Source organism: Pseudopodoces humilis, chromosome 9 (genome assembly GCF_049639895.1).
Source record: "Pseudopodoces humilis isolate 2021_Gansu_Grassland_sample_001 chromosome 9, ASM4963989v1, whole genome shotgun sequence".
In the NCBI taxonomy this organism is placed as follows: Eukaryota; Metazoa; Chordata; class Aves; order Passeriformes; family Paridae; genus Pseudopodoces; species Pseudopodoces humilis.
The window spans coordinates 36,140,704-36,168,006 of NC_142208.1; the positions used below are offsets into that span (position 1 = coordinate 36,140,704).

The window sequence follows — 27,303 nt, forward strand, 5'->3', positions numbered from 1 at the left end:
ATACACATGCATGATTTTAGTCAGAGGTATCCCTGAGGTGTTTTAGCCATGAATGGACAACTATTGCTATCATACAAAACCAAGCTTTTTGCAAATGGCAGTCCTGTTCAGGAGAAATCTGTGGAAGATTTGGTGCCATTTTATACAATTACATTTTACAAGTGCATTTACACACTTTCCAAGAGTGAGGAAGTCAAATCTTAGTTGCTTTCAAGGGAAAGAAATACTCCATTCACAAAGAAAATACTCAAAAAATAGTAGAAAAAAGGCAGATAAAACTATGCTTTTTATATACTTTTTTTATTAATAGATATAATATGTTTAAATACTATTTTATGCTTCATGGACAGATAGAGAAGTATGATATTTTGGCATACACTAGGAAAAAATTTGGGAAGCTTGCCTTTTGTGATCATAATCTCATTACTTCTCACCAGCCAGCTGCGATGCTGATTTGTATTGATCCCCCGGGACACTGGAAGTATGCACGGAGTTACCACCACTCTAAATTCTCCTTATTGATTATGGTAACAGTAGACCAGCAGGGTGTCTACATCCCATGTATCTGGTCAGGGTAGATGAAGGTGAGGGGAAGTGATAACAATTTTTATACCATACATGCTCTTCTACTTCATTTCTCCAGCATTAGTTCTTTTAGCCAGGGCAACGCTTGCCAAAAATACATCGTTCCATGAATAGTTTTCAGCTTCTTCAGATCACTCTGTAAGAGCTTTTCAGTGTCATGCTCCTCTCAAGCAGAGATCAGAAATTAGGTGGGAGTAGCCTCTGTGTGTTTTAGTTCTACTCACTCTGTTTCCTTCTTAACAACTAGATAAAAGTAACAGTGAGAAATGGTAAAAAAAAAAATAATGTACTGAAAGATGGCATGTATGTATAAAGAGAAAACTGGCATTATATTAGGATGCTTTTTTCACCTATCCCTCCTAGTTACCTGTGTCATGAGGCAAGGACATCCTATTGCCCATCCTGTGGTACTTGCACGGCCACAGGCTCAGTAATGTATTTTTAAGAGAAATACATTACTATTTTTAATCATACATGTTTTCATAGGTAGGAATAATTATTTATGTAATACTTCTATGAGATTTATGGTTACAAATAGAATTTGTATTTGTAAATGGAATGGTATTAAGGCAGCACAGTGAATTAATGTTCCTACATATGCAAAGGAGTTTCCACAGGGTCTTGACAGACTCTGTCTTATTGCACATTAGCTTCAGGACTTTTAGTTAACTTTGAATGTGGGAAGGATCGGAGAGCCACTTCTGAGCTCTCCTATAGCCACATCTGAAAATAGCCTCTGTGCAGGCATACTTAGGGAACTCAAAACTAATCTGTTGTTCTTCCCCAGTGCAATACTGTCATTTAAGACCAAATATCTGCTTGGTCTGCAGTGTATCCTTCCTCCTGCCATAGGTGACCATCGTGCTGTGGTGCAGAGGGAGGATCACCCCTTAGAACCATCTAGAACAAAGCCTTGACTGAGCTCAAGGGCTCCTCCTCCCCAAACCATTCCTTCATTCTGTGATTTTATAGCACTGACAGCATCTGCAGGCCTGTCAGTTATCTCCTCTCTGTTCAGCAGCCCTAAAGCATTTTCTGAACTCCTCTTCAGCTCTGAGTTCCTTTTGATTCGTTAGTGTATGTTCCTGAGCCATGTCAGCTCACCACCCTGTATGCCCATGCCCAGGGGAGCATGCCAGGGATGCAGTGAATGAATTTCCAGAGAAACGAGGCTTATCCCACCTGCTCTGCACCCAGATCTGCTGCTGCTCTGTCCACAGGGCCTCCCACCCACCTTCTGTCCAGGGTCCTTGGAGACCAGGGCAGTGGCAGGATGGGCCAGGCATCCCTCTGGCCCTCCAGAGCCCACCCTTCCCTCACAGACCCTTCCTCTGTCCTGCTGAGATGTGCCAAAGGTCAGGGCAGCCTGGGAAGGAAGCCACAGTTCAAAGAGAAACCACAGGCTATATATGGCAGGTCTGCTGTGTTAGGCAACCCGTAAAAAATCTTTCCAACAGAGAAATTATTAACAGACATTGTTCACCCACTTCTGTATTCCTATATTTTGAGGTCTTTTATTTATATAGTGAATATTCATGTTTTCATCCTGTTACCCTCTGTGATCTGGTGTAGCCCATAGCAACCCAAGCCACTGGAGACTAAATGCAATTTAGAATTTTAAACTCTGTAAGCTCTGTCACTTCACAGCCTGACCAGTCTGGCTCTGAGCAAACAGCCCAGTGTGAGGCTGCAAAGGGCTTCACGGCAGTCAGCAATCGCTGCAAAAGGCAGGAGGTGTGAAAAAAAGAAGTAAAGGCATCATAGTCTGTCAATATACAGGTGGGCAATTGTTACCTTTATCACTGCTCTCCATTAATTATTATAATTATTCCTGCAGCTGTTGTACAGCAAAGATAGGAGCTGACTTTAGCAAGAGTTCACACCCACATACAAGGTTTGCTCTCAGATAAGGCTGCATGCACAGCAATCTCATGTATTAATCATTCTCTTAAAGTGACCTATTCTTGTTTGTTGTTGAATTAGGCTGTCATGTAATTTACTGGTTGGACATATGTTTGTGTCTTAGATACCCTCTGTGTGATATTTGTCTCAAGCAGACCCTCTGCACTGGCAGTGTCTTGGCTTTTGATGCCTCTGAGCAGGAGACAGGTTGAAAATCATTTATTCTCGGCAGTGTGTTCCTCATTTGGAATTCTCTCTAGCACTGGTTCACTATTCTGCAAAAATCTTATTTAGTCCATAAAATATTTTTCCCTACCTTGTATTTTGTCCCATGACCCTTCTCTGTTCTAGAAGGTTGCATGACACATGTATTTTTCTGCTCTGATTTGCACTGAGCCAGCCTGCTCTGCATGAAGCAAAGCTCAGAGCGCTCCCTTGTTCTCTCCCTTCTGCAGAGACCGTTCAGAGCAGAACCTCTGGGTGCCATTGCAGAGCCCCAGGCTCACCCTGGGGTGTGAAATGAAAGGACAAGATGATGGTTTATGTGTCAACAGGCTGCCCTTCTTTTCCAGTGTTCTCACTGGCTCTCTGTGTGTTCTTGGATCATACAGACAGGGCAGGGCAGCACTCCTGAAGCAGGCGGGAATCTCATTTCCTAGAACACCTCCTCAGTGATGCTGCTGTAATGGGTCCTGTTGTCTCACAGAAGGGGAGTTAGGCACTCAGATTAAAAAGCCCTAGGTTATTTTTATGCTTGCATTATCAGTTACTTCCATAACATGAATATTTTTTTTTTGGTCAATTAAGAAGTGTTTTCCACTGAACAGAAATACTTCAGACTCCCTCATGCAGTATAAAACACCTTCCAGGTATTAGTGAGATATCTGAAATCACCCATGGATCTCTCAGTCCCCAAGGAACAAATTCCCACCTGACATGATGCAGTTGTCTGGGTGCTTCCCAACATCTAAGGCTGAAGCGCAGAAACTTCCCAGCTGGAAGCAGAGACAGCTGTCATTTCCTCCAAAATAAATAGAATTTAATCATTACAATGTTTTTTCAGACAGATCTTGCCTCCATGTTTCTACTCACATTAAACTAGTGCAATTCTCAATTTTCAAAATTGAAATTGGGTGTTTATTTTGTGAGAAACTGGAGAGCATTACACAAGGTTTGGTTTAAAGAATTGTAGCAAAGGGGAAAAGAAAGGAAAACCAATGAACTAAAAAAGTTTCAAAGAATTACTCTACACCATGTGTAAGTTAAGGACTACAGACCATGCTGCAAGCAGAAAATAAAGCATATTCTAAAGAGCTTATGTTCTTTGCTGTCAGCCATGCTGTCCCATCTGAATGTACTGCTGAAAAGCCCAGTAGTTTGGAGCCTGAACCCTGACCTATTTCTTGCCTCAGGTTCCTTATTTTTTTCCAATATGAGACTTTGTAAATTTTAGCCACAAAGTAATGTATTTTTGAGAAGTACAGGTAGGCATATTCCCAGAAAGGCATCAAACTCAGTAACAGTCATTTATAGTAACATCAGGCTGTTCTTGTGCAACAATTCAGCACTGGATCCTTCCCAACAAGCCCAACATTATTCATAATTCCATTTATCCACTTGTAATAGTAGCAGTATTGCATACTTTCTGTGGGGTACAGCATTACTGTTATTAAAGTAATCGAGTGCATCACTCAGTGTTCACTTGCTGAGGCACTAATAATCCATTTTAGTATTGCCAAATAGTCCCTTTTTGCCAGCTGGGCCTCCCCACAGCTCTGGGGTCAAAGAGCAGGGCAGTGTGCCTGTAGCCATCAGCTGTGTGTCAGCCCCTGCTCCCGGGCAGGTCCTGGCAGCGCAGCGAGCAGCAGCGTGTCCTGCTCATCACCAGGGTTTGGCCCCAGGGTGGTTTTCAGCAGTGAGGGGAGATGTTCACTATGGAGAGCGTCCTGGGTCAGTGTTCTTCACAGAAGGTGAAGGGGTGCATCATGCTATGCTCTCTGAAAAAAAACCAAACCAGGCTCTGGGTTTTGTGGTTTTTTTAAATGAAAAAGGTCCTGTGACAGTGGTGATACAGGAATGCTCGCTCTGAAGCACATTACAGACCAGTATTTTCCAAAGAAGAGTGTTAAGCCAAGAAGCAATATGCCCAGCATAAATCCATAAAAAAAGGATTCTGATAAAAATGCCATGTTGTTTCCCCTCCTGTTCTGTGTTGTGCCCAGACTCAGGGCTCCAGTCCTGTTTACCCATCCTGCCCTTTGCTGCTGGTTCGCACGGGTGACCCCCCCGTCCCATTGTCACCTTTGACTCCAATTGTTGGTACTATCACCATGGTGTTAGTGTAGCCTGTGCAAGTAGCAGCTGTTTAACACTTTGCTCTGTAACTACTGTGTTTGCAGGGCTCTGTTTGCCCTCCTGATTTGGCTGAAGTGAGACACGTATCGTGGCCAGTTGGCTCGCAGAGCATCACCAAGGCTTGTTAGAGTTTTGGTGCCTAGGAAGCAGATAACCTCATTCAAACAGCAATGTGTCCAACTGCTTAGCTTCGATCTGCTGCCTAAGATGAACACATGAAGATAAATTAGATGGGGTCATTTGTTAGGAAGAGATCTAGGGAATCCAACTCTTTCTTTCAGGTTCAAGGAAATAAAAAATGTTAATTCAGTTTTGAGAAAGAAACTAACACTCTGGTAGCTGACAAAAAATGAGATGTCACCCTTTGATTGGTTGAATGGCATTTTGTTGAAATCACACTTATGTACCAGCTTACACTAATGCTGACTGTAAATTAAAAATATCAAAATATTTTTACTTATATCTTTGGCCTTAAAACTTTCAGAGCACCCAAAGGTTTTATTGGCAGTACACATTCACCATCCTTTCTTAAGGTAAAAGTATCTTAGACAATCTGAGAGCATGCCAGAGCTGAAGGTAAATTGATCCAACATTTTCTCAGAAAATATGAAAATAGTAAATAATTTTCTGATGAAGAGTGGCTGGGGTTTTTCTCCCTTTGAAGTTCTCTGTCAATGTCATACGTAAATAGAAAGACCTAAAAGTGAGAAAATATTTAGTAAATGTGAGTACTCATACCTAAGTTCAAAAACAAACTAAATCAAAAGTCTCTGAACTCTTGCCATAAAAAGCTCGGTTTTCATTGATGCTTTATAGTTCTATCCCATCCCAAATATTTTTTATTATAAAAAAATCAGTGATATAAAATGTGGGGACAATTGACAGATGAGCGAGCACAAGGAGTTTTTGAACAGGAGGCATTTCCACTTCCTGAAACATGATAAAGTTTGCTAAATGATCTGCATTTGAAGCTAGATGCAGGCTGCACAGTTGTTCAGAATGACCTTTAGTGGACTGAAGCAGATGCAAGAGCTGAGTTTTGCCCAGGGTTGCCCGGTGGGTGCTGGCACAGCTGGTGCAGCTGCCATGGGTGGAAGGCAGGGTCCCCAGAGGGGACGGGGCACGTCCCACGCTGGGTGCCTGTGGCAGCTACAGGTAACAGCCCTCCTCCCCTTCCCTGTTCAAAAGTACATTTCACCCATCTCACTAACAGATTTTATCCACACTACACAAGAGAAGAGTTTGTTAGGAGCGTTTTTCCTAACTGGGAATGCCAGTTAAGGAGACATTTATATATATAGCATTGTTGGCTTGTGTTTTGAGTTAAGGCACTGCTGACAGGATGCTTTATGATGTTGGATGACTTTTCACCCTGCAGTATGCATTTTTGTAAAGGTGTCTAATCATCTCTGACAATACCTGTCAACAGTAGTAGTGCTCTGATATTACTGGCCCTCTTAATGGTTTATTTTCCCCAAACAGTTGCCAAGTAGTTCTCATCCTTATTGACAACAGCAGTTCATTGGACAGCCTGCTCCTTATTAACAGAGTAGGTTAGCAATTCATCAAAGTGTTTGGGTAAATTTCAACAATATTGAACATTGTACGAATGATGCTGATGGAAATTTCATTCAGAAAACCCACCTGACAGTAATCCTGATTAAATAAGTAACTGAAACAAAAGTTTGTGAAATAGGGTGGAAATAGGGTGGTAGAAGCTGCATCTTGAGAAAGAGTGAATCCTAAACAACTGGAGGTAGATCAATTGTGCAAGCTTTTCACATGGATGCTCCAGAACTGCCTGTCTGTGCATCACCCAGGGGCATAATTCTGCTGGCTGGCATACACAGAGAATAACAGTTTCTTTTTGCTATTATCCTGCTAACATGAGTGGTTAAGGTCAACTTTGTCACTGTTTTAAATAGGGCATAAAATTTGTTCCACAGGGAACTCCCCATTTCCCCATTGTATTTTTAAATAGATGTAATAGTGTGTAAAAAAGTGTGTGACTGTACAAAATACTACAGAAGTGTGTACAGCCTTACCTTACCTATAGCACCTGTACATGTTAGCATTATATCTATTTATCATTTATGTTTCAGTGGTACCTAGAGGCCTTTATCTGTTACGTCATCATTTTTACATGAGCACTCCCTTTTCATTCTCAAGATCACTGTTTTCTGTGCATTACACAAGGTAGAATTGTGAGGCAGAATGCTAATGAAAGGAATAAAATAACACGTCTAATTTCATGTCTAATTATGGGACAGGGAGAGCTGGTTTTCCCTTTTTCTCTGCCACAGTCATTGTCCTGATAATCAAAAGTAATGATGGAAGCACAGAAGGATGGCACAGTACTTCCCCATCAGTAGACTGATAATGGAATTTTAAACTTCTGATTATTTGGTATAGAGTCCTTGAATTTCTTTTTACCAGACCTGCAGTTGTTTTTATCAAATCTGTAATTATTTCTACAATTCACAAATCAGAAAATCTGTTAACTAGAACTGCTAAGTAAGTTTTGAATTAAGGACTGGGAGTTCCTTACTTGCCTGGAGTGAATGTGTTAAAAGAGGCTGGAGATGTCAGCAAAACAAATCTAATTTAATGCCCTTGATCATAGTCTTATTCCTAATGCCTTTCAGAAGATATTACAAGAATGGTTTTGCTTTTGGCATGCACACAAGCTTAAATTCACAGTAATTTTTAAGAGACTATTTATGCCTGATGGCAAGGAAGCAGTCAAGAAGTGGGGTTGAAGGAAAGGAGAAGCGAAGTCATGAAGGCAGCTTGGAAAGAATGAGACGTGAGCGGTCAGGCAGAGGCGCTGTCAGCACCCCGGTGTCTTGGGTCCCCACTGAAGCAAGGAGAGGTATTCCCTGGGTCCCCTCAGGGCTCCTGCCCTCGGGGCAGTGCCTGTGGAGGAGGCAGGAGGAGCACTGAGCCTTTCTCTCCGCGCTGTTCTCCCGCAGGAGCTCCCCTGACCGGGCTGGGAGCCCCCAGCTGCTGCCTCCTGGCCACGGGCTCGGGGCTGAGTGAAACAAGGCTCTTGAGTCCTTGATTCTGCAGCATCGTCAGAATCACCATCCCTCCTGAAATGCCCACACATCTGCAGGATCCTCCTTCCATTGCTACTCCTGACTGGGTTCAAATCTTCCCAGCTGGTGGGAAGACATCCAAAAGAAGTAACATTATGTAAGACACCAGAGTATCCTTGGGGACAAGACCCTTAAAAACACTCCAAAAAAGCAAAAGCTTCAGAGTTCACATGCAGATGGTTCTGGAAGCAGTCATGCTATTTTCATGCCACTGTTCACTTAGCTATGGAACAGGATGATGGAGACAGCCTCTGGGGTGTATGGTATTTGAAAAGTTTTGTTCTGGAATAATATACGTTCAGCAGCATATTTCACAAAAACTTACTCAGTGACAGTTATATTCCAGAAACCTCTAATAGAGCTTTTTTTTTGCTAAAATCCATTTAAGATCAGTGGTATATAATAAACTAAAATATCCCTACAACCCAGAAATTCACAAAAAAAAAAAAAACCCTCATGGGAATTTTGAGTCATATTTAGTTATAACCATTATTTGAGCCCATCTACAAAAGGATTTTCCTTATTCCAAAGTGTTTGTGACCCCTCTAGAGCATGAAGGAGGAGAGCAAATAGTTCTCCCGATTTTGGGGGCATGGATCATGTTAGGATTTTTTGTTAGGTTAGTGTCAGCATTGCACTGAGATTAGGAGTTCCACACGCCAGCGGGGATGGAGGGAGGGAGCTTTATTCACTGGAGTGCAATGAGACAGAACACTCCATGCTTCTTGCTTCCTTCAAAGGATTCTTTCTTATAAAAAGAAGAGCTTGCCTCGCTTTATTATATTAAATTATTACCTACAGGTCATTTTGTCTGGATAATTGTGCAGCATTTATTTTCATCTCTGTCCCAACCATTAGAAATTTGATTTGTCAAAGATACTTGTAAACTACAGTAACTTTTTGACTGGGTGATCAGTGCTAAGGACCTTGAAAAACTGGCAGAAGTTTTCACCCTGCGAAAACATTAAGATAAATAAAGCAAATTGATAAATACCATTTCATAGAATATAGGCTCTAGGATTTAATGCTCTAACACATAGCAGTAACAGATCATTCCAGGTACGGAACATCATATTTCAAAAGCCATGCAGTTAGTGCTGTAAAAGGAAGGATTATATGAAATGTGATTGATTCTTATACCTTTATTTCATAAAAAGTAGCTTCAGTTACCTGGGGTTCTGGAGTAAGTAAAGTAAGAGGTTACAAGAAAAAGTCAACCCTTAAGTTTCAGACAAAGAACTTCTATTACCAGTACAGTATTACATCATCAAAATATTTCACAGACAGTCAGAAATAAGCTGTACTTCTGTATGTCAGTGAAGCAGCAAATTGAATTCTCATAATATGTTTTGAAAATGAGTCTTGTTAGGTTTGATGAGGTGGAAAACATACTGAGATCACTGGTTTGTTCCAATACGTTCAGTACGCTTTTCTTGGATGTTTGCCATGGCTAATCTTTTTAATGGCAGTGTAGCTTGTAAATCCATTTGGTAGAGATTTGTATGTCTCCATTTCAGAGTATCACACCAAGCAGGATGGTAAATAAGTTTCTCTTCAAGCATGCAAACTCTTTTTTTACAATACCAGAAATTTTATTTTAAGACACATACCAGAAAACCCTCAGTATTTCCTTTATGAATTCAGTGAGGTGCAGAATAAAATGAAAATGTTGTTTCAAATACACTCACACAAACATATGTAGATGTTTAGGGGTTTTAAGACTTCTATCAAGGGCAGACTTCAATTAATGCAGGCCCAGTATTCAAGAAGTTGAGCGTGTCACAAACCCTCTGGGTTTCTCCAAAACCCCTTCTTAGCTACCCCTACATGCCATTTTGGAAATGGTCTAAGAAAACAGTGGGCCTTACAGTGGTGAGCCATCATCAATGCAAAGTTCTGTCATAGTAAACTGATGAGAAGATTTGGATGAGACATGAAAAATTCTGACCTCAGCTTGTTGAGGCTGAGCCAGAGGTTGCCCTTCAGGTGCTTTCAGGTGATCTCAGCCCAAGGGCTCACAGGTGTGTTACCTCTAGTTATATTCTACAGATTAAAATAAAAACTTTCTGTTGCCCTTTAAAGCTAAGTTAGAATGCACTGGAGATGTCATAGCATGTTTATGATGGCCCCAGAGTGTAACTGTCATTTAATCTGCTTCTATTCAAATGTCTTTACAAAATAAGATACTTTGTCTTAACACAATTTCATAGGTACAGGATTTTATGTAGTCAGCATCACTTTCTTTAAACCACATTCCTCATTCCTTGGTTCTGCAGAAATCCCCTGCAAAGCCTGCTGTCTTGTCCTATCTTCCTTTCTGTCACCTTTAAAGAATCCATACAGGAGAGGTTTGTGTACAGCTGCAGTGATCCCAGCACTCTGAATTCTGTTTTCTGTTACATTATTCCTGGATAACTCCCCTTGAGAGAATCCTGCAAAGAAATCACACAAGATGAACTTTTTTCCCCTAGGTTTCATTTTTCAACTTCTGCATGTAGATTTTCCATAGTCTCTTGTCTACTTTTCAAGTTGTCAAACTGATTTTTGTTCTTCCACACAGATAAAGAGTTTGCTCTCTTTAAACACTCTCACATGCACGAGCACAAGGTAGGAGGTGAGAGTTTTGTGTGTCTTGTTAACTGTACAGTAGAGTTGCAGATCTGAGAAGACACATAGAGAAAGAGCACATGAAAAGAAAAGAGGGAGGAGAAAAAAAAGATAAACATGTACAAATGTCTAGAAGAGCTGCTCTTCAGCAGTGGAATTTTGTAAGTAGTATGGCCCTTTGAGCCAGAGGTTTCAGGCTGCTTTGCCAAGAGTCACTGATGGTTGTGGTTGGGATTTGTTTGCAGTTATCCCTACAGCGAGGACTCTAGCCAGGGAAGGCAGTACATGAACACAAGATGTCCAGCCTGGTGCGACAGAATCCTGATGTCCCACTCAGCCAAGGAGCTCATTCTGAAAGTAAGTACAGACCTGCAGCCCCCCCAGTGCCTCCACACTGCATTTATCTGCACCAAAGGCAGGTAGGGCTGAAAGATTCTGTCCTTGAGTTTGCCTGTAGCAAACACTTGCCGAGCTGGAGACAGAACACCATGGTAGTAAATGGAGGGGTGTGCCTCCAGTGCTTTGCACCCAAGAAAAGGGGAATTTGTCCCCATAAAGCTGCTGGCAGTGACTAAAAGACAAGTTTTCACAAGCACTTCTTTTGGTACCTGAGCTGCCAAAGGTGACTGGCTGTCTTTTGTCCTGTGCCTCTTCTGTGCAGGGATGCACAGCCTTGGGAGACTGACTGCTTGCTTTAAAGAGAGTAGCAGAAAATAAAAAGCCCCTATAAAACATCCCCATTGGTCCCCCAGCCAAGTCCACCCTAGAGTGACATAAGCAGCAACACTGTCCCTACCAAGGGCTCTGCAGGGATGCAGACAGGAGCAGGGATGCAGACAGGAGCAGGTACAAGTGGCTGCTGGCTGAGGAGTCACGCAATTGAGAGAAAAATCTATACAGCAATAGCTGGAGGCACCTGAGTTACCAGTAGTAGATTTCCTAAGGTACTCTCAAGAATATATCAAGTCCTACACAGGCCAAATCTATCGCTGTCCCCTGAATGAGGGTAGTCTCCAGCAGGTAGGCTCCTAACTTGGTACACCAGTTAGGTGATTAAATTTAGACATTCTGTTAGAGCCTTAGAGATAAGCTTGTGCAATATTTCTAGAACATGCAATTCCTCTTGGGATTTTAGTGTTTATAGATAGGGTTAGGGTTAGTTGGTGATGCTCTCTCCAAGGTTAAATGATCTAAATATGGTTCAGGAGCCTTCCAGTTTTCTGTCATTTGCTCTCTCCTTCTTGTTCCACTCTGCTCTCCTCCTTCTCTTGGAAGCACTGGACAAGGTCAGCTGGTTACCTGTGCCAGCTTCCACTGCCTCTGTCCCTGAGCTCCTGGCACCTGGACCCCCATCCTGCTGACCCTGGCTGCCAGCTGTTCTAAAGGGACAAGAACAGATCAGGAAATGGGGATGTGATCCAAGATCTCTCCCACTTCTCTCTGTTCTGAGCTGGCCAGCTGGCGGTGGCCATGGCTGCATAAATGGATGTGCTGCAGTGAGGTTGTCTTGCTGACCAGACTGTATGACTGACAGACTTACTGAACTCAAAACTGCCAAAAGTCATGTGTCTGTCTGTGTGCTCATGTATAATTAATGCAGTTTAGTGGGAGTGAATTACAGAAAATAATCTTCCAAGTAAATCAATGTTCTATAGCTCCATGGCTTTTTTTTTTCCAGTTTAAATTAATTACACCCTTGAAACTTGCTCTCCTGAAGTTTATAACCTTCTTTTTCTCTCTCATCAGGGTTATTTATCTCGTGATTAGACTGTTTGCTTTGCAGTATATAACTCACAGAAAGACTGGGAATGTGTTTTCCACAGCTACTTGAATTTCAAGTCAATGCACTTCCTCACACATTTTAGTGTGTAAAAAGTGTCTGCATGACATAATGAAATTTCACCCAAAATTTTAGACAATGCATGTACTGCAGTATTCAGTAAAAAAAAAAGTGAAGCCTAAGGGCAATACAGGCTTTCTAGTCAAATAGTAATGTCAAAATCAGTGTTGTTTTTCTTATACAAAAATATCATGTGAAAAAGTGAGACTTTACCTAAAATGTTACCGATAGTGCTTGGCAACCATGAAATTCCTAAAGAACAAAGGATTAAAACCATGAAAAGAATGGCCAAGGAGGGAAGATTTTTTTTTTTTTCCAAAGCTATGAATAAGGAGATAGAAGTGTACACAAAAGCTTGAAGAGTGTAAACAGTACAGAGGGAAAGGAATTCTTTCTGATTATCTAGAGGGCTATAACTTGGATATAATGGAAGAAAATTAAACAAGGGAAAACAAAGTTAGAGCACTGATTTGTATCCGTGAGGTCAGATACAATTTCCAGTCTCCATGTAACAGAAACCCCATCAGTTGGATCGTTCAAAGCTCACCTTTAAAAGTGCACACAGCTCTGTCTCTGGAGCTTTGCATTTGCAAATTGTGCTCAGGCAGTTCGGGCCATCTCCAGACACTCGTAGGCAAAGACAGGTGCTGCCTGGGCTTGAACTCAGTGAGTCTGTACCAGCACAGGAGCTAGTTTATCCAGCCCCAAACTGGGATTCTGGCCCATAAAACCTCATTAAAATAGTCTTTACAAAAGAATGCTGAACTGATAGAGGAAAGGACAAAATGGCCCTACAGGTTTCTGTGGTTCTACACAAGAAGCAGTGTTTGCCTTGATTAAGAACTTACTCCACTGCAAAGACCTATACTTTGAAACTTTAAAAGGAGTTCTGAAGAATGTAAAAGCAAATTTTAATTAACTGATTACACTGTAACAAATCCTTAAAATATAAATGTATCTGAATTTTTAAAGAATTTTTTCAGTCATAACTATCAAATATTTTTACACAGATATTTATTTTGCTGTATTAATTTTTCTTATAGGCAATTAAAGTGTTTCTTTTTCTGCCTAGGCAATTCTATATTTTATTTCAAACAAAAATTGCAGTAATTCTGCATTTAAATCCTAGGTAGAGAAAGGATAGGGTGCACAAATTGCCACTGTGCAGTGTGTTCAGCTACACAGTAGGCATTACAGATTGTACTGACATGGGGCTGTAAACAGCTTTCATGCAACATCATCTATCATGCCATGGTCGGTTACCTCACCATCATGTTATTTTATGCTTCCTGAGCCCTAAACCACCAAAGGTTGCCCACTGCTCGGGAGCTGCGCTGATGCCTGATCGCATGAAGTAATGAATGCTCAGCCAAGTGTATATTGTTTCTGCTTGTGCACTGCTGTAATTTGTTTATCTGTCTAAAGATTATGCAGTTGAAAATCCACAATTTTATGCTGCCTTTGTAAATTATCAAGTCGCTTTTGATGAATGTATCCCCACTTCCGATGCTGGTGGCATTATGATCTTGAAATATTGGAAAGTGCTCATGCATACAATGCAGAAGGTTATGTTTTTATATTTTTGGCAGACAACCGTGCTGTAAAGTAAATCTGACCTTAAGCTTCCTTACTGCATTAAAGATAATTCAGTTTTAACTTTATAGTCCTAAATGCTACTGTTTATATAAAGTTATTGCCCAGTCAAACTTGACTGATTACAGATAAGAAAGTCTTGGCTGTTTCCTACAAAATAAATTAGTATCACAAACTAGTTTAAAGCACCTCTACAATTGCATTAGAGGCTGGAGAGTGTGCAGATTACAGATTTAATTAGCTAATAGAAATTGTTAAGCACAGTAAGAAATTGTTTTGTATGGTAATGTATTTGTATTTGTTACTGAAGTACTGTGCTAGAGAATCAAAATAGCTCCTCCAAATCTCCTTTATTGCAAACAGTAGAAAGATGAGTACATTTTATTATTCATTAAGATAAAAATGCTAAAGGAGTCAGTGTGTAAGGGTAAAGTTCAACATGGAACAAAATGAAAGCAATTCATTATGGAGACTGGAGGAATGTCATCCGTCATTTGCTGCTTTTCTTAAAATCACTGAATGCTTTTTTCAGATGAAGAAATTTATCTCAGAGAAATGGTTAAAGATTATGCTCATAACCTGCAAATAATCATTCATCTCTCTGAACATTTAAAATCCCCTATATGGTGAAATCAAATACTGTTATAAGGCAACATGGATTGCATTTAATTCAAAGAACATTTATCTCATCTAATGCAATAAAAATTGTGTTGTTCTCAAAAAAGGACTTGCCAGATGTGCTGCATTCTGCAGCAGAAGCCTGGAATGCAACAACGAGTCACTCATTTCACTTAGCGCAGCGTTAGTGAATATATCCCAAGGTCCCATCAGTAGGGAGGAGGTGCAGAGATCTCTGGGGTTCTTTATGCAGGCAAACTGCATGAATTACTGCAAGCAATACTGAGCATAAAAGTTCATTTTACACATTCTTTCTCAGGAGAAGCCAAGCAAAAGATGTGTTAATACCACCTCATTCAGAAACTGGTTTCACCTATTAGCACAATATTTCCAATGTTCCTTTCTGTGTGTGTAATCTTGAGAATTCTTGGACTGACTAGTGTTTTGTTGTGTTCTGCTTTTTTTAAACTAGTCAGAAAATGATGAGAAGATAGTAATATATGACCACATTGGGCCAAATGTCTGCATGGGGGATCACAAGGTAATTAAATTTAACATTTTAACCTTTTGTCTTCTAAGTTTTTTATTAGGAAGGAGAATGTAAGCACTAAGTTCTATTAATTGTAAGTCAGCTATATCTCTGTCCTATTTTTAAGTAACACCTTGAGAATGTTTCAAAGTCAAATTCAGTCAGTCTGTATCTCAGAGTAGCTGCTTGTAAGAAATGGAAGGACAAGACGACGGGTGCTAGAATGGAAGCAGGATATGGTGCAAGTGAAGAGGAGCAGCCATCTGTGCACTTAAAACTCTTCCAGCAAAACACAAGTGATTTCATTGGGTTATCAACTATGCTTTCAAAGCATAGCTTCAACTAGGTTGATGCATAGGTGCTTATTAGTAAAAGAACATATTGGCAGTTCCATGTTCAAACAAGTGATATAAAGAATATAGAAAAAGGATAAAGAATTCTATAAATAACCAGCTGTTGAAATTAATAAAATACCTGAATTCTACAGTCTACTTTGCTGAAGATACCAGATGGAAACCTAAGTTAGAAATACAACAAACCAGAGTATTTGCTTTCTTTGAAAAAAGCCAATTGAGGAGTAGGAGGTAACCTCTGAAAGCCTAAAAACAGCACTGAGGCTCTTGAATGATAGTTCAGAGAGGGATAGTGGGTACTTGTATGTGTGGATGCATGTGTACATGCAAATCTGAACTCAAAAATACATACCCCCAATTTAATTCCATGGTCAGAGTTCTTGTGAGATAGAGAATTCTTTTCTAAGGAAAAATGCACTTAAGGCATTTGGTCCAGAATCGTCCAAGGTTTTAAAATAGAGCAACATATACTGTCTTATCCAGTAAACAAAAAGCTCTGGGTCAGCCAGCTCAGAAACAGCAGTTTTTGTTTCCTTCATCACCAAAGTGGTGTGGCACCGTTACAAAAGGGATATGTGTATGGGACCTGAACCTCTTCCCACAGAAATCTGTGGAAAATTTTCCCTTAGGTTTCAGTGGGAGCAGAAATCTGTGAGGAGATGATGTTGTTCCCTTGTGCATTTTGTAATTAGATTAATTAAAAAGCTTGTTGCAACATTTTGTTTCCAGTCATAGGGAAGTTTTTGTTGTATTTACTATTGACTGTAAAGAAAACAAAAACAACAACCAAACGTGTATTTCAAACATGTAACTTCTATTTTTCCCTAACTTGCTGCAGCCTGTGTTCCTGTCCTTTCGAATAGCTGCTGGGGCAGGTAAACCTATTGCAAATGTGCACAAGTGTTGTGTCGTGCAGTGATGTGGTGGTAAATATCATCTTTTTTCTTTACGTTTCTATTACATTTTCTACATCATTTCCCCTGTGTTTATCTTTCTTTTTAAAAAAATGCCAATTCTGCAACAGGAAAAAGATGCCTACGTAGTGAGAAGATTTTCCATGAAACCACACTATAGCCAGGAGGGAAGGCAGCACACTGAAATCTGTAATCCCAACAGCTGTATTGATAAATCCAGTCCTGAGTGCCACATTTTAGACTGCTGATCGTACACTATGCTTCAGCATCTGGACTCTGTTCAAGAAAAGCCTCACATACCTCACTGTCTTGTATGTTCATGTGACATCAAGTAGAAATGTGGAATTATTTTTTATATATATGTCACAGTTCTGTTGCCAAAACTCTAAATAGACAGCAGAGATGTTACGTATTCTAGATTTCACAACTTTCAACTTTTAATAAGTGTTTGTCAATGTGGAAAAGCTATTTCAGCATATTATAAAACTTTTAAAGGTATCATACCCATTATATATCTTTACCACTTTGGGATTTTGTACATTGGATTGTATAGATAGAGATATTGATGGTTTTAAATGGTATTTTCTTTTTTGACCAAGGCTTATGGTTTGTGTTTTAGTTTTAGTATTTTGGTTTTTATTTTTTATTTTTTTTTCTCATTTTATTTACTATACTGCCATGTTACATGGTTTTTGAATCACACAGCAGCTGCTTTCTATACATACATATATATGTGTGTGTATATATATGTATGTATGTGTATATATACACAGATATATAAATAATTTATAAACCTGACCAAAACTTATGCTAAATATACTTTCCAATATGAATGCTTGAGAGTGCCATATCAGCAGTAAGTATTGGAGTCTTAGCAGGTTTAGTTAAGTGTACATCAACAACCAACATTTATATAATAAATAATATATAGCAGTGCCATCCTGGATACAGATATATAGCATACTATATAGCACATATATTAGCAGTTTCACTTTGTTACTTCTATAACCTCTTCTTTCTATGTAATATTAAGGATTGAATGTGCAGTTCTTAGCTAGGTTTGGGTGTAACTTTACAGAATTTTGTAAACTGTTTTTGTCTGTCTTTTGTTACTGTTTTATGGTGCCATATTCTATATTGAAACAATAACAACACGGGAGAAGAAAATAATAGTCTGCTTCAAGTAGCAACTGTATTGGACACAGACTGTATTTATACAGTATTAAAGAAAAAAAAACAAAACCAACCATCAAGCCAACTGTAAATTTTCCTGGTTAGTAGCTCAGTGCAGCCTACAATATAGTCCTGTTACAGACATTTTCCTCCCACCACTAAATACAACATTAAAAGGTGATTAGGGAGTCTGTTGATGAAACACAAATGTATGTTTTATTGATTTAATTTAGAACACTACAGAGTTCATGGACTGCGCAATGGCATTAAATTGATGCTTAATTTTGGTATAAATCACTACCATTGGAAATGATTTGATGTCCGCTTGCAGAGTTTTCTCAACAGTACAACCCAGTTTATAGCAAGTATTGTTGCCCAAAGGGTGTCTGCAGCTCTGTATTGTTACTGTGCCATGTTGCATTATAACCACACAGTAATTCTATTTAAGCGAACTCAACTCATGGTAACTCTGAAGGCCTTTAGAAATGAGTACTCTGGTTCTCAAGCAATAAAACTAATCATGGTGAACATGGCTGTGTCTGCCCCTTTAATTTGGTGATTACAGAGAAATTATTAAATTGTCACATTTCTTATTGAGATACTGCCAATTAAAAAGGGTATTTTTCAAATGAAAATCTCTGTGATAGGATGAGGTTCTGATGTTAATCAAAACACAATACAAACCGAGTAAAAGGCACTGAGGGGCTGGTATGGGAGCGCTGATGAGAGGAAGGTGATGCAGTTTACGAGCTGTTCACAAGATGCTAGTCCTCAGCAGGTCGGTAAATGTGCCACCATAAACTCCATGGTGATTATCACAAGTTCCAGAAGAAACCGCTCTAGCCTTTTCCAGCAGGGACCGAAGCCCCGAGTAGAGATGAACTCGCTGTAGCCTCCAGCCGCGGCCCGAGCCTCCCCGGGGCTGCCGGGGTGAGCTGCCGAGAACGCCCCGAATTGAACGGTCAGAAATTCATAAAACGTAACTTCGGCATTTTAACAGCCCCGGAGGCGAATCCGGGTGAGCCGGGCCGGAGCGATCGCAGCGGACACCCCGGGACAGCCCCGGCACAGCCGAGGAGCGCCGGGCTCTGGCCCAGGACGGCTCCTGGCTCCGGGCTGGCAATCCTGCTGCGCTGCCTCCGAACCCGCTTCTCCCGGAACGCCCCCGGCCAGCTCACTTCGTTTAAGAACTTTGGGAAGAGGCAGTGGGAATGATTGGAGCGCAGGTATTTTTATCCAGCCACTTACCCTCAGGAGTCCGAATACTGGCCCGGTCTCAGCGTGCTCACAGCCGGACGAAGACTAGACCTTAAACTCGATTTATTCCCTCTGTAAACACGACATAACTGGGCGCGGCCCCGTTCAGTGAGCGGGGAGCTGCGGGACTCTCCGCCGTGCCCGGGACGCGGAGCTGCCCCGGCAGGAGCGAAGGGGAATCGGTGACAGCGAGCGGGGGCAGCGGGGCCCGGTGGGGCTCCAGCGGGAGAGCTCCGGGCCCTTTTCCGCAGCAGAACCGGAGAGCTCCGGGCCCTTTTCCTCAGCAGAACGGCACCGAAGCGGGGGCACACGCGGGAGCAGCGCTGGGCGATGGCGCCGTGCGGGAGGGCGAGCAGGGGAGGCCCGGGCGCTCGCTCCGCCGAGAGGGGAGCGGGGACGCGCCCGCCCGGCCCAGCGCTGCGGACCGTGCTGCGGGACCGGGGCCTGCGGGGCCCCGCGCCGGACGGTGGCTGCTGGGCAGGGACAGCAGGACCGCCCGCGGTACTGCTCGGGCTGCGAAGCCGTATCTGAGCTACGGGGGAAAAGACGCTCACGTTCCTTTAAAAAAAAAAATAAAAGCGGCAAAAAAAAAGCAGGAACAAGGCGGGCGGCTCACAGCCACCCGGACTCGAGTGTGCCGAGGGGAGAAATGCGGAGTCGCGGGTGGCTGGGAGCGGTTTGGCGGCCGCCGAACCAGGCGGAACCGGTTCGGGCACGGGTGTACCCCGTTGTGGGGCCGAAGCACGGCCCAGAAGCCCGGCAGGAAGGCTCGGGAGGGTGGTGGATCCGCCGCCGTGGATCTCAACAACTTCGCCCCGGCTTTTCGCAGCAGGCGGTACCCAGGCAGCACACTGGGATGAGCCCCGGCCCCTATCTCCCCTCTCCGGAGCGGACCCTGTGAGCCGCCCGGAACGCTGCACGGGCACTTCAGGCTGCAGGTTCAGCCCCGGCTCTCGCTCCTCTCCAGGGCCGTCGGGCGGTCCCACAGCGCGGGTTCCGCGGGCCCCGGCCGTGCCACAGGGGCCGGGGCTCTCCCGGCTCAGCCCGCCGGACACAGCGGCTCCCGTTCCCTTGCGGAGCAGTATCGGGCACCCTGCAGAAGCTCTGGTGTGCCCGGTCCCTGGCACAGAAATGCAGGAAGAAACTCGCTAAAGGAGAGAGAAGGTTGTTAAATAATTTATTGATTTATACAAAGTCTTTCCAACACGTGTGGAGACATTCTAGTGTAAAATCAAGTGTCCACTTTTTTTGAGCATTCGTTTGGGTTTTTTGGTATTATTAAGGATAAAATCCAGAGGCAGGAGAAATGAAACTGCCAAAACACTGAGGGACAGAGTGAAAGAAAACTGCCGTTTTTACACTAGAAATATACAGCACAAAATCTGAAATTTACTATATACAAAGTAGCTGAGCTCAGACTTGGGACCCATAAAAAACGTAACAAAACCTGATTGTTAGGAGCAGGAAATTAACAGGAAGGCTAAAGGAAAGAGCGGGAAACCTTAAAGGGACACAAAACCAAAAAAGCTGAAAAAATTTCTCTGAAATTTACATCGATGAGAAAGAAAATAAATTCATAACTTATTCTGTAAAAAATATATACACTTCACATCCATCTTAGGCTGTACAACACACCACTTCAAACACCCAGTTACACTCACCCCCACCACGCTGCCCGGTGCGGCCATCTGCCCCGCACCCTCACAACGTATCCGAGCTGGTGCTGCAGGGGCTGACGAGGGATAGGTTCGTGGATTTGTGCTTTTTCAATAGCCTCGTGATTTTTTCATCGTCTGAGTTGGGGTCCAGGGGCTTGTTGTATTCATCATCGTCCTCATTGTCCGAGCTCTCCTTCAGCTTCTCAGTCTCCGAGTCGTGCTTCTTCTTTGCTGAGGCCATCTCTGCCGCGTGTCTCTTCCGCCACTTGGTCCGTCTGTTCTGGAACCAAACCTGGGCACCGGCACCGGGCACAGCTCAGCCACGGCCTCGGCCCCGCCGCCGCATCCGCCCCCCCCGACCCCGCCGCCCCCATCCCATCCTCAACGCGGGGCTGCGAGCACTGGGAGCAGAGCCTACACCAGGCAGAGCTTCGGACGGCTCCTGGCAAGGGGGCACCCCGTTGGGGACACCCGCCTGGCTCTGCGGGGCTGCACGATGCTTAAATCAGCAGCTTCCCAGAACAGTAGTTTGTTGAAAACAGAATACGGTAGCCGTAAAAATAAGTATTTTTGGCTTATGGTGCATCCCAACAGTCAGGTGCACCTGCAGGCTTTGCTTAAAAAATTTGTGAGGTTACGAAGGATAAAGTTGTGCCAGTGGGCACGATCCTCGTGGAAAAGCGACTCTTAAAAAAAATTACCTGCGGGGCCTTTTTGTCGTTGTGATAGGGTTTTATATTAAATATAATATGTGTATTTATTTTAAATCGTTTGCAGCACAGAGAGCTCTAAGCACAAAACAGGTAAAAATTAGCCTAAAATCTATCCAATATCAAAATATAACTTAAATTCTAAGTGACTCTAAAAAAAATAAAAATCCCCACATAATTGCGCGGCGTTCGTGGCTGCTAGTAATTACGGACATGGCAGAAAGCGGCCGCGGCAGGGAGCAGGAGAGGCCGGAGCCCGCAGGACGGACCTACCTTCACCTGGCTCTCAGTCATCCCCAGGGAGTAAGCGAGCCGGGCGCGCTCCGGTCCTGCCAAGTACTTCGTCTGTTCGAAGGTTTTCTCTAAAGCGAATATTTGCTGCCCAGAGAAAGTCGGTCGAGAGTGTTTCTTCTTGCCATCCTTGTCCAAAACCATCCCCGTCTGAGCTGGAAGCGAAGAAAGAGCTGCGTCAGGGATGAACTCCGCACGGCCCCCGGCCCGTAGCCGGGCCCCGCCAGGCGCTGCGGAGCCGCTTCGGGTGCCCGCCGGCTCTAAAGCAGGGCTCGGTCCGGGACAGACCCGCGGCCGTGAGGACCGAGTGACCTGAACCGGGCCTTCCTGCTGCCCGCCCCGTCCACCGCGCTGGTCCGCCGGCTCTGGACCCCAGGCAGCCTGCTCCCCGCGCCCTGCAAGAACCGGCCGCACTTACCGGGACAGGCGAGCCGGGGATCTCTCCAAGGAGAGCCCTGCACCACTCCGGGCCAGAAAATGGGCGGCCGTCCCGGCAGCTCCGCCAGAGGCTTCGGGTAGCGGGAGACAGCAGCAGGGCTGAAGTACATCCCGGCCGAGGCCGCCAGCCCGTTGATACGGGGCAGCCCGCCCAGCAGGTTGCTGGCACTGCCCACGGGCCGCCCCAGGATGTCGCTTATTCCGTGCGGTGTCCCCAAGGGGAGCTGCGTGTTGAGTCCGCCCAGGGCCGGCGCCTTGAAACCGGAGGGGTTCTGCAGGGCGTAGGGGAACAGGGAGGTCTTCATCTCGGCCATGTTGTGCAGCGCGGCTAGCGGCGCACTGCTAAGGACGAATGCGCTCTGGCGATTAGCATCCATCTGTCCCACCGCTAACATCTGCGGGCATCAGCGAGCGTGGGTCCTTCCCAATCGCGCCGCGGCCGCTCCGCTGGGGACCCTCGCCGGGAGCGCGGCCGCGGGCGGGACGGCCTCCTCACCGCTCGCGGGATCTCGGCGACAGCGAGCGCCGAAGTTTGCTGGGAACAGAAAAATCCCGGCGCTTGCCCGCCCGCGCACCTCCAAAGTCCAGGCTGAAGAGCGGCAAAAGCCGAGCCGGGGCAGCGCGGCGAAACAACAGATCGGGAGTCCGGAAGAAAGAGCCCCCACCGGCGGCGCGTCCTACGGGCAACGCGCTCCACCGGCGGGAGGGGGACGCGGGACCTGCAGCTCCGCGCGTCGCCCCGGCCGCGTGTCCGGCGGCCACGGGGACGCTCCGCGCCCCGCCCCGCGCGCAGATAACCGCGCGGGCACCTGCGCGCCCCCCGCCCATTGGGCGGCCACCGCCCCGCGCCGCCAACAGCGCCCAAGCGGGGGGGGGCGTGCGCCTCCACCCCGGTACGTCACGGCCGGGCCGAGCCGTGGGAGCGCGCGGGGCTGCACGTGGCCGCGCCGTGCCCGACGGGACCCCCGGCCCCGCCCGCCGGGACCCCCGGCCCCGCCCGCCGGGACCCCCGGCCCCGCCCGACGGGCCGCTCTGCCCCCGCCGGCTGCCCGCTGCCGCACCCGGAGGCGGCGGTGCCCTCCCACTCGCCGCTTCGGGCCCCTCCCGCCGGGCGGGGACGCGGCACAGGGACCGCCGGCGCCTCATCGCGCAGCGGGGCAGTGACCGCGGGGTCCTGGCGGCTGCGCTGCCCCGGAACACTGAGGGGTAACACCCGCCCCGATCGCTTCTCAGTAATCGGCTCCGTATTCAGTTGTGCGGCGGCCGTTCTCTCGCATTAGAGCCCAATTTTTTAAAGGTGTTGTTAAAAATTACCTTATGCCCTAGTAATAACTGTTTAGCTCAACTTTGTTGCCTATTCTGAAACCCACTGGCCTCGCAGAGGCTTGCCTTCCTTCCTTCCTTCCTTCCTTCCTTCCTTCCTTCCTTCCTTCCTTCCTTCCTTCCTTCCTTCCTTCCTTCCTTCCTTCCTTCCTTCCTTCCTTCCTTCCTTCCTTCCTTCCTTCCTTCCTTCCTTCCTTCCTTCCTTCCTTCCTCCCTTTAAAGGAAGAAAAACAGTTGAATCACGGCAGGAACAAGTTCCTTCGAATAAATAAAATTACCAGAGATATTCCTAATCGAAAGCGTAATTCATTGTCAAGAAAAGGAGAAACCGGGTTTGAGGCTTATACAGAAAATAATTCCGGAAACTGTTTTTACGGCATGTTTTCCGCCTTGCACCTGCTTTTTCCTACGGGTTTGATGCTTTGTTATCCGAGGAAAACATTAACCACAACAAGCTGGGAACTAAATATTTTCAAAGTGTTCATAAAGTAAATATGAATCGACTTGATCATTTCAGAACAATTATTAAAAGTGTGATCCTTTGGATGTGGTCATGTCTGCCGTCAGAATCGTTTGCAGATGAACAGGGTTTCGTTTAACCTGTAACAAGATCGTAATGTCAGTGTAGGTTTGGGTTCGCCCATGATCTTTGTTTTCAATCGCTGGAGTTACGGGATGTAACAGTCCGTGCGTCTTGTTTTGCGCATCTTTGTAAAAAGCTTAACGTACAAACGTGAGATTAAAAACGACGCTGCGCTAGAGAAAGTTTAATAAACTACTTCATTGCTTTTCCCTCTGCCTGTTGCAAACATCAGCAGCGGAGGGAACAGACACGGTGTATCGGGCTTTGTGAGGAGAGCTTCATAAGCTCTGTGCAGGCTCGTTTCCGCGACGCCGGCGTGCGTTGGGAAGGGGCTGCCAGCTGCTCCCTCCGCCTCCGGCGCGGCCCCGACTCACGGCGGCGTTGAAAGCTGCGGCAGGTGGCCGCAGACGGGACTGATCGCCCCTCCCGGTGAGCCGTGGTTTCAGCTCGGGATCGGGGACCACCCGTCCCGGGCAGGCAAGTGCCGGCGCGCAGCCAGCCCGCGGCTCGTCTCGGTCTCTGCCTCTCCGGGGCGAACACCGCCGGGTTTGTCCGCGTCCCGCCGGTCTGCCCGCCCCAGTGCGGTGCTGGGGGCCAGCAGCGCCTCTGCCCGCCCAGCCCACAGATCTTGCTGCTCTGAATGCCGACCCCGCGGCGCTGAGCGGCTCGGTTCGGTTCGGCTGACGAGAGGGACGCGTCCCGCCCCGGCCGGGAGCCGGGTGCTGATCCGGACACAGGCAGCCGGCAGCCGCTGACCGGGGAGCGGCCTCGCCGGGACACCGCTTTCTCGCGCGGGACCGATGGAACCGGGTAAGCGTGCGGCCTCCGCCGTCCCCACTGCGGCGGGGCGAGACCGACCCCCTCCCGCCCGTGACGGGTGAGCTGTCCGCTGGGCTGCCGTGCCGCCGGTAGCGGAGAGCCGCGGCGAAGCGCGGTGTCCGTGCCGGTGTGTGTGTCCCGCCGCAGCCAGGAGCACGCAGGGGGCCTCTGCACCGCGGCGGCCGGTGGCCCTGGAGGGGCTGCTACCTCGGGACCCTCGCCCATCGGCGCGCGGGTCCCGGGGGCAGAGCCAAAGCCTTCCGCCCCGTCCGAAGCAGCCCTCGGAGTCCGGTTGGCAGTTTGTATGTTATCAGTGACACTTGTTGCACATTAGTGGTGCGTTTGTCCCTTTCATTGACTCCTGAAGTCTCATACCCTCGTTTTTTACGCGTAGAAATATGTGGAGTTTGTAGGCAGCGTGGCGTGATAAATCTACTTGTGCGTCGGTTCTTCCGATGAGGTGTGGCACCGAAAGAGGAGACCACGGGCAGGCATCGCCGGCTGTCTCCGGCTCCCCGCCCCCGGGCTGCTCGCGAATCCCGTTTCCGCCCCGCCGCTCCCTCTCCCCGATGCTGTTGGGTCCCAGGTGCTGCCAGGCTGCTCCGGGGCCAAGGACTGCCCTAGCCCTTAAGCAAACCCCGTTCCGAGTGCAAAACTCGTTCCCCTCGGAGACGTCGCAGTGGCCGGGCAGTCCTAGGGGCGACTGCACCGGCCGCAACGCGCAGCTCCCGCAGCCACGCCCGGGAGCCTCCCGCAGATGAGAGGTGGTCTCGGTAATATAAGTCGGGGATTCCGTCCCTAGGAGTCAGCGGCTCAGAGGCTGCCGGAGCGCTCGCTGTCTCCCGTGCTTCCTGCGGCCGAGCAGAAGTTACTGATGGTGGGGTTACCCGAGCAGATATGTATGAACCAGCTCGAGGCACTTGTGACGGCAGGTGCGGGCGCTTTCCCGGGTTAGCCCGGCAGCGCTGCAGCGCGTCCCGCCGGGCGGACACGACACCGGCACTGTTCGTGTCGCCGCTTTCGGGACGTTCATTTCGGCGGAGGAGAACAGGGCCGGGCTGCGGGCAGCGCCGTCACCTGCCCGGGCCCCGCCGCGCCCGCGGGGCCGCTCCAGCCTCCGGCCGCCTCCGCGACCCGCCGGCGCCCCCTGGTGGCCCCGGGCACCGGGCCGGTGCACCGAGCGGTTCGTCCGCTCCGCCAGCCGGACGCGGTCTCGTTCCCCCCAGCCGGGTCCGGTCTCGTTCCCCCCAGCCGGGTCCGGTCTCGTTCCCCCCGGCCGGGCCCGGTCTCGTTCCCCCCAGCCGGGTCCGGTCTCGTTCCCCCCAGCCGGGTCCCGTCTCGTGCCCCCCGGCCGGGCCCGGTCTCGTTCCCCCCAGCCGGGCCCGGTCTCGATCCCCCCAGCCGGGTCCGGTCTCGTTCCCCCCAGCCGGGTCCGGTCTCGTTCCCCGCTCCGGGCCCGGTCTCGTTCCCCCCAGCCGGGTCCGGTCTCGATCCCCCCAGCCGGGCCCGGTCTCGTTCCCCGCTCCGGGCCCGGTGCCGCCGCTTCTCTCCGTGTGTTGTGGCGGAGGTGAGACGGGGCTAAGGCGGCTGGCCGGACACCGGCACCGGGGCTCCGGGAGACTCGCGCGGGTGCCGGGCGCTGTCCCTGCGCTGTCCCGGGGCCGTGACCGCCCGCACCGGGCCGTGCCTGGTAAGACCCGCAGCACTGATGCACTCTCTGGGCGTAGTTACAGGCAAGCAAGGCTCGAATTCCCACCGTGAGAAGTTAACGATCGTTTTGCTTTGGCCCTAACATCTGTAACATTTCTTACAAAGGGCATAGAAACAAAACTGATATCGGTAACATCAAATTCGTCTCGGACTTACGGACTTCCCGGACATAGGAAAAGAGGATTATTGCAGTACGCGGACAGGAATTAAATTCTACAGTACAAATAACTTCAGACAAGTTTTGTTTGACCTGCTTATACTTTTTGTCGTTATGCATACAGACAAAGTACCTTTTATTGTAATTTCTGTTCAGCTGAAATTGTTTGAGAGGTTGTGGACTAGAAGAAAATAAGTCACAGATGAGAATACTGTTCATCCCCTACTGTATTATACATTATTCCAAAGTGCAGCTGTAAAGTCCACGTAAAAACAGAATGACTGAGGAAGCGGGAGCTCAGAGCAGCTTGCCGCACAGGTTTCCTTTCCTGGATGATTCTGTGGCTGATGGAGGTACCAGTGGAGGAGTGGGGGAAATGACACTGTTGCACGGAGTTCCATAGAGCAGTAGTGACAAGAGGGCAGGAAATTCCATGTCCTGGCCCTGTGATGATGATGCTGTCTGCTATCTGTGTTCCTGACAGTATGGATGCTGCTCTTTCACAGCATACCTAGAAGAGATTCTTATGTTTAAAAACGGGGGGTATCTTTGCCTAATCATTTAGTCACTAGAAAACAAAGTAATTTCAGACAGCCTCAGTTGAAATATCTTCACAGGATGATATATGTTCTGGGAAAGGCCATATTTAATATTTTCTATTATGATCCTTGGCACAGTAGGAATCTGCTAATGGTGCAGAGCTAAGAGTGTTTATTGTCTAGAGCAGCAACAAGAGAAACTGTGTGACCTTGAGAATAGTGTGACAGAAATGTGAAGAAATGTAAAAATT

The 27,303-nt window shown here is 46.7% G+C and overlaps 2 protein-coding genes across 2 annotated transcripts in view; one reads left to right on the forward strand and one right to left on the reverse strand.

Annotated features, from left to right (window-relative positions):
* The window catches only part of INPP5A (inositol polyphosphate-5-phosphatase A), a 204,020-nt gene extending 185,925 nt beyond the window's left edge, over positions 1–18,095 (forward strand). Inside the window, exons 15-18 of the mRNA XM_088060061.1 lie at positions 10,793–10,904; positions 15,071–15,139; positions 16,319–16,355; positions 16,505–18,095. Of these exons, the coding sequence (XP_087916187.1) occupies positions 10,793–10,904; positions 15,071–15,139; positions 16,319–16,355; positions 16,505–16,554 (268 nt within the window). The 3' untranslated portion in view covers positions 16,555–18,095. The remainder of the gene's footprint in view (positions 1–10,792; positions 10,905–15,070; positions 15,140–16,318; positions 16,356–16,504) is intronic.
* A 1,889-nt stretch (positions 18,096–19,984) lies between these two features.
* NKX6-2 (NK6 homeobox 2) lies at positions 19,985–22,673 on the reverse strand. The gene is made up of 3 exons (XM_005528856.3): positions 21,902–22,673; positions 21,466–21,638; positions 19,985–20,774 (listed from the first exon to the last, which is right to left on the reverse strand). The coding sequence occupies exons 1-3, from the start codon at positions 22,314–22,316 to the stop codon at positions 20,526–20,528; spliced, it is 837 nt and encodes a 278-aa protein (XP_005528913.1). The 5' UTR covers positions 22,317–22,673; the 3' UTR covers positions 19,985–20,525.
* Positions 22,674–27,303: the final 4,630 nt, after the last annotated feature.

What these genes read in the sequence shown, in the direction of transcription:
- NKX6-2 (XM_005528856.3), bottom strand. Translation starts at nt 22,316, where the DNA reads ATGTTAGCGGTGGGACAGATGGATGCTAATCGCCAGAGCGCATTCGTC. An exon ending in TCCCCGGCTCGCCTGTCCCG is followed by an intron (nt 21,639 to 21,901) that starts GTAAGTGCGGCC and finishes CTTCGCTTCCAG; the next exon opens with CTCAGACGGGGATGGTTTTG. An exon ending in TGACTGAGAGCCAGGTGAAG is followed by an intron (nt 20,775 to 21,465) that starts GTAGGTCCGTCC and finishes GCCGGTGCCCAG; the next exon opens with GTTTGGTTCCAGAACAGACG.